This window comes from Phoxinus phoxinus, assembly GCF_949152265.1.
Source record: "Phoxinus phoxinus genome assembly, chromosome: 17".
Taxonomy (NCBI): Eukaryota; Metazoa; Chordata; class Actinopteri; order Cypriniformes; family Leuciscidae; genus Phoxinus; species Phoxinus phoxinus.
In genome coordinates, this window is record NC_136892.1 from 31,629,241 (window position 1) to 31,642,888 (window position 13,648).

The following is a 13,648-nucleotide window of genomic DNA, read 5'->3' on the forward strand; positions in this document are numbered from 1 at the left end:
AGTCAGGAACCTTGAAAGATCATAAGAGAGTTCACACTGGAGAGAAGCCGCACCAGTGCTCTTCATGTGGGAAGAGTTACACCCTATTATCTAATCTACAGCGACATAAGACAAATATTTGCCCGAAGGTGTCTAAAAATGAGCAAAGTTCATGTTCAGATCTATCACTTACAAGTAAATAATTTGACATTTAGATTTAAGGAGTCATGAACTTTTCCTTGAACTTTTGCCATATAAGAGGTCTTCATGCTATAAGAATATCCAGTAAGTTTCAGAACTGAACATTTCCTTCTTAGTCCAAAAACAGCTTTATTGTAACCAAGCTCAGCGAACGACTTGTTAAAAGTACCTGTAGTAAAACTAGTGTGTTGCCATAAAACGATTTGTGAAGGGATGCGTTTTTTTTTTTTTGTGGAGTTTCATTATTTTCATTAATTGTGCATATGAGGCATTTGTGGAACAGTAGCAATAATAGTCTGTTAAATCATAATCCATATTTCAAACAACTTGTTTTAGCTGCTTAGACGTGATGCATTGAACAAATATTTTAAAAAAAAATATTTATAAAAATAAATAACTTGCCCTAACCAATATTTTCTATGTCCAAGAAAACTATTTTATAAAACTTGGCACAAAGTATATTTTTCTTGTTGAAGAAAGTCAATTCATATAAATATATTGATCTAAACAAAAATATATAGATTTAAAAAAAAATGTTTTTATCATTTAAGAAATATGTATTGGAAATTATTTGTTTTCTTTTGACCAATGAAATAGATATATCTCTTTTACACAACCACGTCCAAGTGAATGGAAGTGATCTCTCGCGCGTGTACACTCTTAGAAGAAAAGGTTCTATATAGAACCTTAAAAGGTTCTATAGGCGCTTCGTATTTGGAACCCCTAAAAGGTTCTACACTCATAGAAAAAAAAGGGTTCATTGGGGTTCTATAAAGAACCATAGGGTTCTTTACTCAACTCCAAAGAACCTTTTATGCTAAAAAGATTCTATAATGACAAGAAAGAACCCTTTCTTGGGTTCTGTATAGAACCTTTTAGGGGTTCCAAATATGAAGCGCCTATAGAACCTTTTAAGGTTCTATATAGAACCTTTTCTTCTAAGAGTGCACTTATTGTTTAAAAGTGACGTATTTTTACACTGATTTTTCTAAATCGTCTTCCATTGCGATTTATTGCACGTCTAAATAAGTTTAGCTCTTCACATTGAAAGGTAACACTGCCGAAATCTCTGTGTAAACAATGAGTGACATACACACGCGAGAGACCTCTCTCTCTCTCTCTCTCTCTCTCTCTCTCTCTCTCTCTCTCTCTCTCTCTCTCTCTCTCTCTCTCTCTCTCTCTCTCTCTCTCTCTCTCTCTCTCTCTCTCTCTGTTTCTCCTCTCTTCCTGTGTCTTATGTGTGTGTTCTCTCCATCTTTGTGTGTATTATGTGTGCGTGAGATAGGTGGTGCTCTATTGGTGTGTGTGTGTGTGTGTGTGTGTGTGAGAGAGAGAGAGAGAGAGAGAGAGAGAGAGAGAGAGAGAGAGAGAGAGAGAGAGAGAGAGTTTGTGTGTGTGTGTGTGTATTTATTACAATTTACTGACATTTCAAACATTTCCACTGCAGAAATGTGACTGAACTCCTGGGGGGAGAGCAATACATCTCCTGTTCTGTGGTGTTACCAGCATTGTGCCATCATGAGTTATGGAGCCATCAGAGGATGATCCTGTCTGTGTGTTGAGGTTCAAGAAGGTGTTTACCACAGACCTAGCTAAACGGAAGGAAAGCACATAAACATTCAAATAAATGTAAAAACACCTGAATCAAAAAAAAAAAAAAAAAAGAGACACTATTATCAGTCCCTTTTTCAGATGCAATTGCCTTTAATGATCAGATGTAAGATGATAAAATCCTTTTTTTGTATTGCATGTTACGTAAACATAAAACATATTTTTTTCTTTCTGCGGTGTACTTATATCTTTACGTTTGGTAACCTAATTGTACTGTACTTGAATAAACCTTAACCTTAAAAATCATTCTTATATTTACAAATTATCAAAATGATTGGATTGTCCATTTCTCAAGGCAGCTGATTAAAACATGAAAAAAAAAAAACATATATTTTCGCAGTTTTCCTTTAGGTAAGTGTGATACACAAAGTATATACACAATTGTGTTTTTTATTTTTTATTTTCTCAATATGTATATTGTCATGAGCTAAAAGATGGCATTATTTTTTTTATGCAAAAAAAAAATGTTGTAATGCAAATTAAGAAATGTATATTTACATTTATATGGACCGAAAAAAAGGACTCTTATTTTGACATTCTGGCTGGAGAGTCGCGAACGAAACAGTGAACTGCGCATGCTCCCAGCTCCCTCATATCTGCAGAGGAGCTGTAAAGGAGCAGACACGACTCTCTCGTTTCTTTTCATTGTATCCTGTTTTACAGGTAAAAACATGGACATCCAAAAGAGAAACATTTAAATATACCACAGCAATTGCACTATTACCATGTTTGGTGAATGTAAAGTGTTAAATGTGTTTTAGTTTATGATGTTTTGTTTGTCTTGATGTATGCTCACTATAACGTGAGGAAAATAAGTTAAGTATGCTCCAGTGGTCATTATATCTAACTAGTGTTGTATTAATAGTTTTTTGGTCATAAAAAGTTTGTTTGCTCATGTTAATGAGTTAATAGGTAGCGTTAAGTGTATCTTTGAAGCTCACTCTGTGATCACATTTGGCGCGCTTGCCAGTCACGTGACCAGGCACTGAGGGAAGCATAGAAAGCCACTGAATTCAAATGTATTTATAAAGCACTGAATAAAACAACACAGTTGACCATAGTGCTGTACAAGCAGTAAAACAATGAGCAGAGAAAAAACAAATAAAAGAAAATGCATATACATATATCTAAATAGGTAATAAAACATCATAAATCATTTAAAAACATATTATAAAAAGGACATAAATGACACTAGCACTTATCTTGATCGAACGCTATCATAAAAAAATATGTTTTTAGATGGCTTTTAAACTGACTGAGTGTAGGAAGGTCCCTGATATATACAGGTAAACTGTTCCATAATTTAGGGGCTGCGACCGCAAACGCGCAATCCCCTCTAGACTTCATCTTTGACCGAGGCACAATAAGACGTTTCTGAAATTGTGATTGTAATGATCTCATTGACTTTTGTTCCTGGATTAGATCATCAATATAAGATGGGGCTAAGCCATGTAGAGATTTAAATACAAATAAAATAATTTTAAAATGAATCCTAAAAGTGACAGGCAAGCAACCAATGTAATGATTTTAACACCGGAGTAATATGATCGAATTTGCGAGTGCTTGTCAGCAATCTTGCGGCCGCATTTTGGACCATCTGTAGTCTATCTAAAACTTTATTTTGGGCACCATAATATAACGAGTTGCAATAGTCTAATCTGGAAGTGATAAATGCATGAATTATTTTTTCCAGATCTTTCTGAGATAAAAAAGGCTTAATTTTGGAAATCATCCTCAATTTAAAGAAACTCGTTTTAATGATTTCATTTATCTGCTTGTCAAATTTAATTGAACTATCACAAATCATCCCCAGATTTTTTACTTGATGTTTCTAAACAGGCTCAGAGGACCCAGCTCGCTTTCAACTGTATTATCCAGGTCGGAGGGATTCTGTTTTCGATTCATTAAGGCTCAAGAAATTTGTAGACATCCAAGTCTTAACTTCATTTAAACATGCCAACAATCTTTCTATTGCAGTGGAGTCATTTGACTTGAAGGGTTAGTTCACCCAAAAATGAAAATAATGTCCTTAATGACTCACCCTCATGTCGTTCTAAGCTCGTAAGACCTTAGATTGGTCCAAAAATAACACAAAATAAGACTTTATTCAGCATTGTATTCTCTCCCGGGTCTGTTGTGAATCTGCGTTCAGGACTCCGCAGTGACGCTGCTGACGTAAGTCGCTGATGACGTGTTATCCGGTGCGCCCGAGCTTCGTTTACAGTCTGAGGGAGACGCACACTATATTCAAGCTATTCTACATTGTTTGCGTGGATATCATTTTTTTAATGGTGCGTAAATGTGCATGTCGCGGATGAGACACTTTTACAGCGTGCGTTTCCCTCAGACTGTAAATGAAGCTCGGGCGCACCAGATAACACGTCATCAGCGTCTTACGCCATCAGCGTCACTGTGAAGGACTGACAACAGACCCGGGAGAGAATACAATGCTGAATAAAGTCTTATTTTGTGTTATTTTTGGACCAAAAAGTATTTTCGATGCTTCAAAAACTTCTAACTAACCCACTGATGTCACATGGACTACTTTGATGATGTTTATATTACCTTTATGGACATGGACAGTATACTGTTTATACAGCTTCAATGGAGGGACAGAAATCTCTCGGACTAAATCTAAAATATCTTAAACTGTGTCCCGAAGATGAACGGAGGTCTTACGGGCTTTAGAACGACATGAGGGTGAGTCATTAATGACATTATTTTCATTTTTGGGTGAACTAACCCTTTAAGTGGTATATACAGCTGTGTATCGTCTGCGTAGCAGTGGAATGACACTCTGTATTTGCGCAAGATTGAACCCAAAGGAAGCATATAAAAAGAAAAGAGAAGTGGTGCTAAAACGGACCCTTGTGCAAGGCCACATGATAAAGGTTTTGAAACTGATGTGCACTCACCCATACGAACAGAGAATCGTCTATTTAAGAGATAGGACTTGAACCAATTTAAGGCATTTCCAGAAATGCCTACACGTTTCAAGCCGGGAGATAAGAATATTGTGGTCAACCGTGTCGAACGCTGCTGTGAGATCCAACAGCAGAAGAACAGTCACATTCCCTGAATCTCTGTGTATCCATCATAATCCATTCCTGTGGAGGTAAAAGAGTGAATTATGTTTCACAATGGTTTTAAGGAGCAAGTGCCTTTTGGAATACACACTTTCCACAGTACATGAAGTAAATTCATACACTAAATCTCAGTAGGGTAATGAATATTGCTATTACGGTTTATAATATATATATATATATATATATATATATATATATATATATATATATATATATATATATATATATATATATATATGTATATATATAAAAAGCTAAATGTTAACTAAATATTTTAAGTGAAGAAATGAGACAGTGACAAAAAGTGATTTATTTTGATGTTGGTGACAAAAGTGATGTAATGAGACAGACAAAAGAATGTGAATTAATGCTTTAAAAGCAACTGTTGTGCTAAAATTGACTTAAGCCGCGTTTCCACCGCGGGAGTTTTCCCCAGGAACTTTGGGGTGGTGCTCGTTGTGTTTACACCGCAGGATCAGGGTCTAAATAAAGTTCCGGGTAAATATTTCCCCGTCCGAAAGTCCTGCTGGCGAGGTAGTGCTTATTCAAAGTTCAGGAACCTTTGGGGGTGGGACTTGCTGGGCGCTGAACATGCTGATTGGTTGTGTTCACGCCGCATTTTGATTGGATGACTCCACGCAGCGTTCTAATTTAACCGGCATTTTTAAAAAACTATTGCTGTTCGTGGCTTCATGCAGTAAGAGTCGTCTGTCTGCAAATATGGAATTTAATAAATAAATAAAAAACACACAGCTGGACCGACGACGAGGTTCAGGCTTTATTAAGCGTATTTGTGTAACAGGAAATCTTCTGCGCGTTCGTCCCAGCCATCTCGTCCGCATTGTCTAATTTTATATCTAGCATTACGAGCTTTCTGAACACGCTTTAGTATCAGTGCTCGTCTCTTTTCTGCCGTTTTGTTAATTTCCTCGTTAGTAAACCAATACATCACAAACAACTACAGCACAGTTTAAATCTCCTCCATACTTATTATAAATGTGGCGCTCAAAACTGATTACTGTCCGTCGCAGACTGGGAGGAGCAGTCGAGCGCAGTTATAATCTTCCCGGTACTTTAGACCGCGATGTAAACGCAGAAAGCAACCGGTCTGGGGCAAAAAAAGTTCCTGGGAAAAAAGTTCCTGGGACAAATTGTTCAGGGTAATTTCGGTGGAAACGCGGCTTTATTGTAGCCTGGCTAACGCCAGACCCAATTCTCGTTGAGACTTGGGTCTGGGAACCACATGTGCATTTTCTCGTATTTGAGGCGTGGTTTACGAATGCCCGGCGCCGTTTATTGGGTGCTAAGAATGTCTATCAAATGCGCCTGTACGCTTATAGCCAATCGTTTCCATTATACCAGATGACGTATGTAGAGCGACAGAAATTAGACAAGGAAGAAGACGATGGGTAAGATATTTTTGTGTTAACAATGACGTTCAGCGACTATTGCCGTTTGTGCAAGATAAACATGAGGGTCGAAGGTATATATGGATATAAACAAACTGCTTAGTTGTGTCGCATAGATGTCGTCATCGTCTTGCTGCTCCCTCCCCGTTCTGTGATTGGTTCCCTAGATGAGGCGAAAATCTGGTCCATGGTATCCAGACTGCCTTTCAGCGTGAATAAAATCGCGCTGCGCAAAGGTAGTATGGGGAAACCCAGGCTAGCTTTATTGTGCATTAAAGCAGGGCTATGCAGCTTCAGGAATTTCTTTGCTGTATTCTCGATTTTTGCTGGCAGGTTTGAGGTTTCTCTATAGAGCTCCCCCTACAGCTCCGGAATAGATATTTGACAACACTGTTGAAAAACTTGTTGGTGACTCTCAGATACCAGAGAACATTTTCGTAGAACATCAAATAGCCTAGTGTGTTTCCCACAATATTTGGAGTTATTTATATAGTGGAGTTTGTTACCTCTAGAGGGGTCCGGGGGCATGCACCCCTGAAGAAAATGTTGTACATTTTAAAGATAAATTAATTAATCTGGTGCACTTTGAGTCACCTTAATTTACTGAAGACTACAAATTATATTATGATATTAATTCTCAATATGTACACATTCATATTAACCTGTGCCTTATATGATGAAAACGGCTTCGCCTTAATTAATTATTACATTAAGTTATATGAATCATGTTACATAGGCCTATTTTCAGTTAAAAATTGTGAAATTAGACAAACGTTTATTAGTTTGCCTGATTATTTCTAACATGTATGACCTAAAACAGCTGTCAAATATGAAATGTTTAGTTAAAGGATAATTCCGGTATTTAACACCTTGAGAGTCTATATTGTAGTTTGTTTTGGATGAACGAGTGGTGGACAACATTTTTTTGACAATTGTTCCTCTCTCGAGTTTTTGACTATAATAGAATTGGCCATGGACCCATTTAACATTGGAGTTCAATGGGCATGTCCGAAAATGTCATTAAAACAGCCAATAATGTTCGTTTACAAAACTGTTAAACTCACCGAGTGGTTAGTGGTGTTCGTTGATGATTATAAACAATATATCGTCGCAATATATGATTCCAATCCGTTTATTTTGCTATAGTGGAACTATTTTTTCAGACACTTCACAACCGTGTAACTTCCGCTCAATATTTGAATCTGAAGCGTTAGCACACTCCCGACCACTTGATGGCGATAACCGATGTTTATGTCTCGCGGGACACTCACGGTCACAGTCGAGTTCAACTTCATATTGCACTGGTCAGTGGTCACGTCTTTCAATATGGTTAGAATTTTGAGAATTTTGTTTGTTTATTTCGCTTACTCTCCCGGAGCACAGTTGTTCTGCTCGCTAGCCTTATGAGAAACGGAAGCGAGCAAAAAGACTACATCGACCAAATGTAAACAGCCCCCTTTCCGTTTCCGGTAGCGCATTTATATTAACGAGCACTCAGTCCTTCAACAGAATTCAATGGGATTTTACAAAATGACGAATAAAACACGACAGAAACTGTATTTCGCAACACTTTTTGTTTCTGGAACATCAACTAACATCACTAATCACTCGGTGAGTTGCACAGTTTTGAAAACTAATGTTAAAGGTTGTTTTAATGACATTTTCGGACATGGCCATTGACTCCAATGTTAGGTCCATGGCCAATTCTTTTATAGTCAAAAACTCGAGAGAGGAACCATTGTCAAAAAAAATGTTGTCCACCACTCTTGTTCATCCAAAACAAACTACAATATAGACTCAAGGTGTTAAATACCGGAATTATCCTTTAAGCTACTTACATCTTATCTCGCACTTGAGCATAATCTACTGACGCGTCGAGGTGCGCCTCGCGCTGCTAAAATTCGCGCTCAGCCAATTCTGTGAACATAAAGCCTGCCTACTTTGATTTGATTGGTCATCTCAATTATTCTGACATTGACGGGCAGTGACGGACCAATGAGGCTCAGATGAACACACACACCCTGTCCTCTGTTTTTGACGTGCGCTTGGTGCGAAGCTCGATTTAAAAACCAAATATTTTTCTCCTCCGCGGCATAATTTTTTGGGGGATAAATTAATCAAGGGCGTTAATCAAACCCCCCTTGAGAGTGATTGTAAGTGTGATGATCATCTGCTAAATGAGCAACAACGACCACAATTCACTCCTTAAGTCAGTGAAGCTCCCACAGCCGTTCATGGGAGTTTAAATGCTGGGAATATTCCCATCTTCCCACAGGAGAAGAAGAAGCAAGCAGGAGGAATTACTCCAGGAGAAACTACGGACATACTATTGTAAAGATGGAGATTAAGGAAGAACCCTGCAGAATAAAAGACGAAGATACAGAGGAACAAATAGGTTGGTGTTTTCCTTCATTCTCTTTAATGACTGATAAACTAAGTTTAATGACTTTAATAAGCTGAAAAAAATACCTTTTTTTTCTTAATTGTGACTGACCTAGTAAATTATTGTTTTTCTCATTTTTCATTATTTATTTGAATTTTGAAAATTGTATGTGTTTTATTTTAGACCCAATGGAGGTGAATGAAGACAAACTACATCAGTTTCATAACCCTCATTATTCCTCAAATGAAGATGGAAACATCATTTCACAGACTGAAAAGTGTTTCACACAAAAACTAGCTGGAAAAATTGGAGTCAAAGGATCTTTCATCTGCACTGAGTGTGGAAAGACTTTAACAGATAAATCAAGCCTTAAGAGACACATGAGAATTCACTCTGAAGAGAAGCCTCATACATGCACTCAGTGTGGAAGGAGTTTAGATAAATCAAGCCTTAAGAGACACATGAGAATTCACACTGGAGAGAAGCCTCATACATGCACTCAGTGTGGAAAGAGTTTCACTGAAAAAACATACCTAAATGTGCACATGAGAATTCACACTGGAGAAAACCCGTTCACATGCTCTCAGTGTGGAAAGAGTTTCAATCGCAAAAGCTCTCTCAACAATCATATGCTCTTTCACTCTGGATTGAGATCATTCAGCTGTGATCAGTGTGATAAAACATTTATTTATGAATCAGGCTTAAGAGCACACCTTAAAGTTCATGCTGGTGTGAAGCCTCACGTTTGTTCTTTTTGTGGAAAGTGTTTTTCAGAAGTGAACAATTTAAAAGAGCATGAGCGTATTCATACTGGTGTGAGACCTTATGTGTGCTTTGATTGTGGGAAGACCTTCACTAAATCCAGTGCTGTACAAACACACCAGAGAGTTCACACTGGAGAGAAACCGTACAAGTGCTCACACTGTGGAAATAGTTTCTCGATGTCAGCAACCCTGAAAAATCATGAGAGAATTCATACTGGAGAGAAGCCGTACAAGTGTTCACACTGTGGAAAGAGTTTCTCGATGTCAGCAACCCTGAAAGCTCATGAGAGAGTTCACACTGGAGAGAAACCGTACAAGTGTTCACACTGTGGAAAGAGTTTCTCGATGTCAGGAACCCTGAAAAATCATGAGAGAGTTCACACTGGAGAGAAGCCGCACCAGTGCTCTTCATGTGGGAAGAGTTTCAGCTGTTTATCTCATCTACAGCGACATAAGAAAAAGAATTGCCCGAAGTTGTCTAAAAATGAGCAAAGTTCATGTTCAGATCCATCACTTAAAAATAATACATTTACAAGTTAATAATTTGACATTCAGATTAAAAGGGTCATAAACTGAGAAATACAATTTTTCTTGAACTTTTGCCATATAAGAGGTCTTCATGGTATAAGAATATCCAGTAAGTTTCAGAACTGAACATTTCCTTTTTAGTCCAAAAACAGCTTTATTGTAACCAAGCTCAGCGAACGACTTGTTAAAAGTACCTATAGTAAAACTAGTGTGTTGCCATAAAACAATTTGTGTCTTTGTGGAGTTTCATTATTTTCATTAATTGTGCATATGAGGCATTTGTGTAACAGTAGCAATAATAGTCTGTGAAAACTAGATTGCTTTGTAATCTCTATCTGCAGAATGTAAACATATGATAAATAAGAATGAACAAAACTAGATTATAATATAAGGTACGAGTGCCTGCTTAAAATACTTAAGAAAAAAAATGCTTTTCATTACTTAGTTTATGATTCCAGATTATATATATATATATATGTATTGAACATTTATGGAGCAATGGATTTTGTGTTAAAAAAACATAAAAGTGGTTTATTTTGTTTAAAAATCGTATAAATGAATGGGGTCTTGAGGGGGGCCTTTTACCCCACAGACACTGGGTAAAACCAACATGGGGCAAAAGACACAGTATTGATAGAAATCTTCCAGCTAAAATAATGATTTTAATAATGTCTAAGTTAAAGATGGAAAGTGCGGTGGAATGGAGTGAAATGCTCCCTTGTTAAGAGTCAAGACATTTAATTCGAATGGAAAATGGGATTGAGGATTTTGAGGGACTGATGGGATTTTCTACATCTGTGAAAGCCGACGGGTCATCGAGGTTAGAATGATTTTTACGAGAGACTGGAGGTGACCTTAAATGGTTCAAATTCAATAGGTCAAGAGACAATTCTTGTTAATGAGGCTAAACACAATGAGATTTAGTATGAATTTACTTTATGTACTGTGGAAAGTGTGTATTCCAAAAGGCACTTGCTCCTTAAAACCATTGTGAAACACAATTCGCTCTTTTACCTCCACAGGAATGGATTATGATGGATACACAAGAGATCCAGTGGCTTTCTATGCTTCCCTCAGTGCCTTGTCACGTGACTGGCAAGCGCGCCAAATTTATTTAATTCGAAAAGTGAGGAGAGTGTCTAGGCATCATAATACAGCTAAAATAAGATCACTCAAGAAATACAGTCCAGAAGTTTTTAAAGAAGAACTAAGTTTACCTGGACTGAGGTGATGCAATGTGAAGATGTGGGCTTGGGGCAGGTTTAAGATAATTTTTTTAAAGTATTGAATAAGGTGGCCCCCTATAAAAACATAAGAATCAAGCAAAGGACAGAACCTTGGATGACAGAGTATTTTAAAAGGTAATTGAGGAACAAAATGATTGTTTGAAGGTTTTTAAAAAGGATAGAAATTTTGATAAATTTTAATTCAAAAGGTAAGAGCCCAAATATCCAGGCATTAGGGCTAATGGCTAGAGTAGACACAGTGGCGCTGGACTCAGTCGAGAGAGTCAAGGAGCAGTTCCCTGTACTGTTCAAAGGGCTAGGCAAGATGGAGAGTGAATACAAAGTAGAGCTTAAAGCAGACTCCAAACCATTCTCCATATCGACCCCACGACGAATCCCGCTGCCTCTCATGTCTAAAGTAAAGAAAGATATCACGCGCATGGAAGAGATAGGGGTGATCTCAAGGGTTGAACAACCCACAGACTGGTGCGCCGGAATGGTCACTGTACCAAAGCCAGGCAAAGATGAGGTGCGCATCTGCATGGATCTGACCAAATTCGAGTCAAGACCTAACCGAGAGGTGAGAAATGTGAATTCTCAAAAGGCCATGTCAAATTTCTCGGACAGATCATAGATGCAGCCGGCGTGAGAGCAGATCCAAACAAAGTGAGGGTGACAGACATGGAGGAGCCTGAGGGAGCGAGCGGAGTGAGACGATTCCTCTGAATGGTGAATCACCTGAGAAAGTACTTACCTCATCTGGCAGAAAAGACACAGCCACTCCGGGACTTGTTAAAGAAGCAAAATGTGTTTCAGTGGGGGCATGATCAACAAAGAGCATTCAACAGCATTAAAGAGGAGCTGACCAGGGCCACGCCACCAGGGCTGGCGCTCTACAACGCAATAGCGGAGACAGTTGTCTCAGCTGACACGTCATCATTTGGACTGGGAGCTGTGCTACTCCAGAGACAAGATGATGGCCACCGTGCGAGCGGTTCTCAGACTTCCTGGTGGGCATCACGTTCCATGTCAAAACGGACCACAAACCTCTTGTGTACCGTTACTAGGCTCCAAGAGCCTGGGTGAGCTCCCGCCATGCATTCAGAGACTCAGAATGAGACTGATGGCTTTCTGCTTCTCCATCTCCCATGTGGCCGGCAAGAAGTTGGCCACGGCAGATGTGGCAAAACTCATAAATCCAACAGAACCATCTACCCCCTTCAGAACTGAAGAACCGAGCTAGCAAGAGGTGAACACCTTTCTCAGGAAGGCCAGAGCAAAATCAGCCCCAGGGCCGAATGGCATTCCCTATAAGGTGTACAAGTATTGTGAAAGGCTCAAGAGATGACTTTAGAAGCTACTGAGAGTGGCATGGAAGAAGGACTTCCTTGCTGATAGTTAGCGGGTCGCTGAGGGATGCTTTATCCCTAAGGAAAATAACTCTATAGAGATTAAGCAATTCCATACCATCTCACTCCTTAATGTCGAAGGCAAGATTTTTCTGTGATAAACCTGTGAGAAACACTGATGGCGCTCACGTGCGCATCAAGGATTAATTTTATAGTTATGTGCGTTTGAATATATGTGCGCATGTTTGTAATTCTCTACAAACCAAGCCTTAAACTACTTGTCCTGCCTATAAATTTGATACAGAATTGTATTTTATCACTACGGGGAGATAGGCGAAATTTCCAGAATGCTTTATCTGTAGAGTGGTTAAGGGATCCTCCATAGGGAGAGGCTAGTTGACACTTCAGCACTGCGCCGTCATCAGGTCCAGGCGAAGGTCCTTCCTCAGATCTGGATATGGCCTGGATCCGGCTAGCCGCGGGAAAACCTTGGGATAAACAAAGACACTAAAATTAGCGTAGATGCCATTCTTCTTATGATGTAACGAGTACATCAGGATTTAAGGGAAGTGTTCCTAGTTCCGGCGGACCTAATCTATGCAGCCTAACATTATAGAAGTATATAATGCATTATGTGAATGCTAGGTCAAAGAGATGTGTCTTTAATCTAGCTTTGAACTGACAGAGTGTGTCTGCTTCCCGGACAATGGTAGGAAGACTGTTCCAAAGTTTTGGTGCTAAATAGGAAAAGGATCTACCGCCAGCAGTCGATTTTGATATTCTAGGTATTATCAACTGGCCGGAATTTTGAGATCGCAATAGACGCAAAGAACTATAATGCGTTAAGAGCTCGCTCAAGTACTGCGGAGCTAAACCATTTAGTGCTTTGTAAGTGATCAGCAATATTTTAAAGTTTATACAATGTTTAATAGGCAGCCAATGCAGTGTTGACAGAACGGGGCTAATATGGTCATACTTCCTGGTTCTGGTAAGAACTCGAGCTGCTGCGTTTTGAACTAACTGTAGTTTGTTTGTTAAGCGTGCAGGGCAACCACCCAGTAGAGCATTACAATAATCTAGCCTTGAGGTCATGAACGCATTAACTAATTGTT

At 38.7% G+C, this 13,648-nt stretch overlaps 1 protein-coding gene across 1 annotated transcript; it reads left to right on the forward strand.

Annotated features, from left to right (window-relative positions):
* The first annotated feature begins 2,327 nt into the window (after nucleotides 1-2,327).
* On the forward strand, nucleotides 2,328-10,426 carry LOC306984760 (uncharacterized protein). The gene is made up of 3 exons (XM_079586430.1): nucleotides 2,328-2,454; nucleotides 8,562-8,681; nucleotides 8,853-10,426. Exons 1-3 carry the CDS (start codon nucleotides 2,367-2,369, stop codon nucleotides 9,971-9,973), a joined length of 1,329 nt encoding a protein of 442 aa, XP_079442556.1. The 5' UTR covers nucleotides 2,328-2,366; the 3' UTR covers nucleotides 9,974-10,426.
* The last annotated feature ends 3,222 nt before the right edge of the window (nucleotides 10,427-13,648 follow it).

What these genes read in the sequence shown, in the direction of transcription:
- LOC306984760 (XM_079586430.1), top strand. Translation starts at nt 2,367, where the DNA reads ATGCTCCCAGCTCCCTCATATCTGCAGAGGAGCTGTAAAGGAGCAGAC. An exon ending in CATTGTATCCTGTTTTACAG is followed by an intron (nt 2,455 to 8,561) that starts GTAAAAACATGG and finishes ATCTTCCCACAG; the next exon opens with GAGAAGAAGAAGCAAGCAGG. An exon ending in AGATACAGAGGAACAAATAG is followed by an intron (nt 8,682 to 8,852) that starts GTTGGTGTTTTC and finishes GTTTTATTTTAG; the next exon opens with ACCCAATGGAGGTGAATGAA.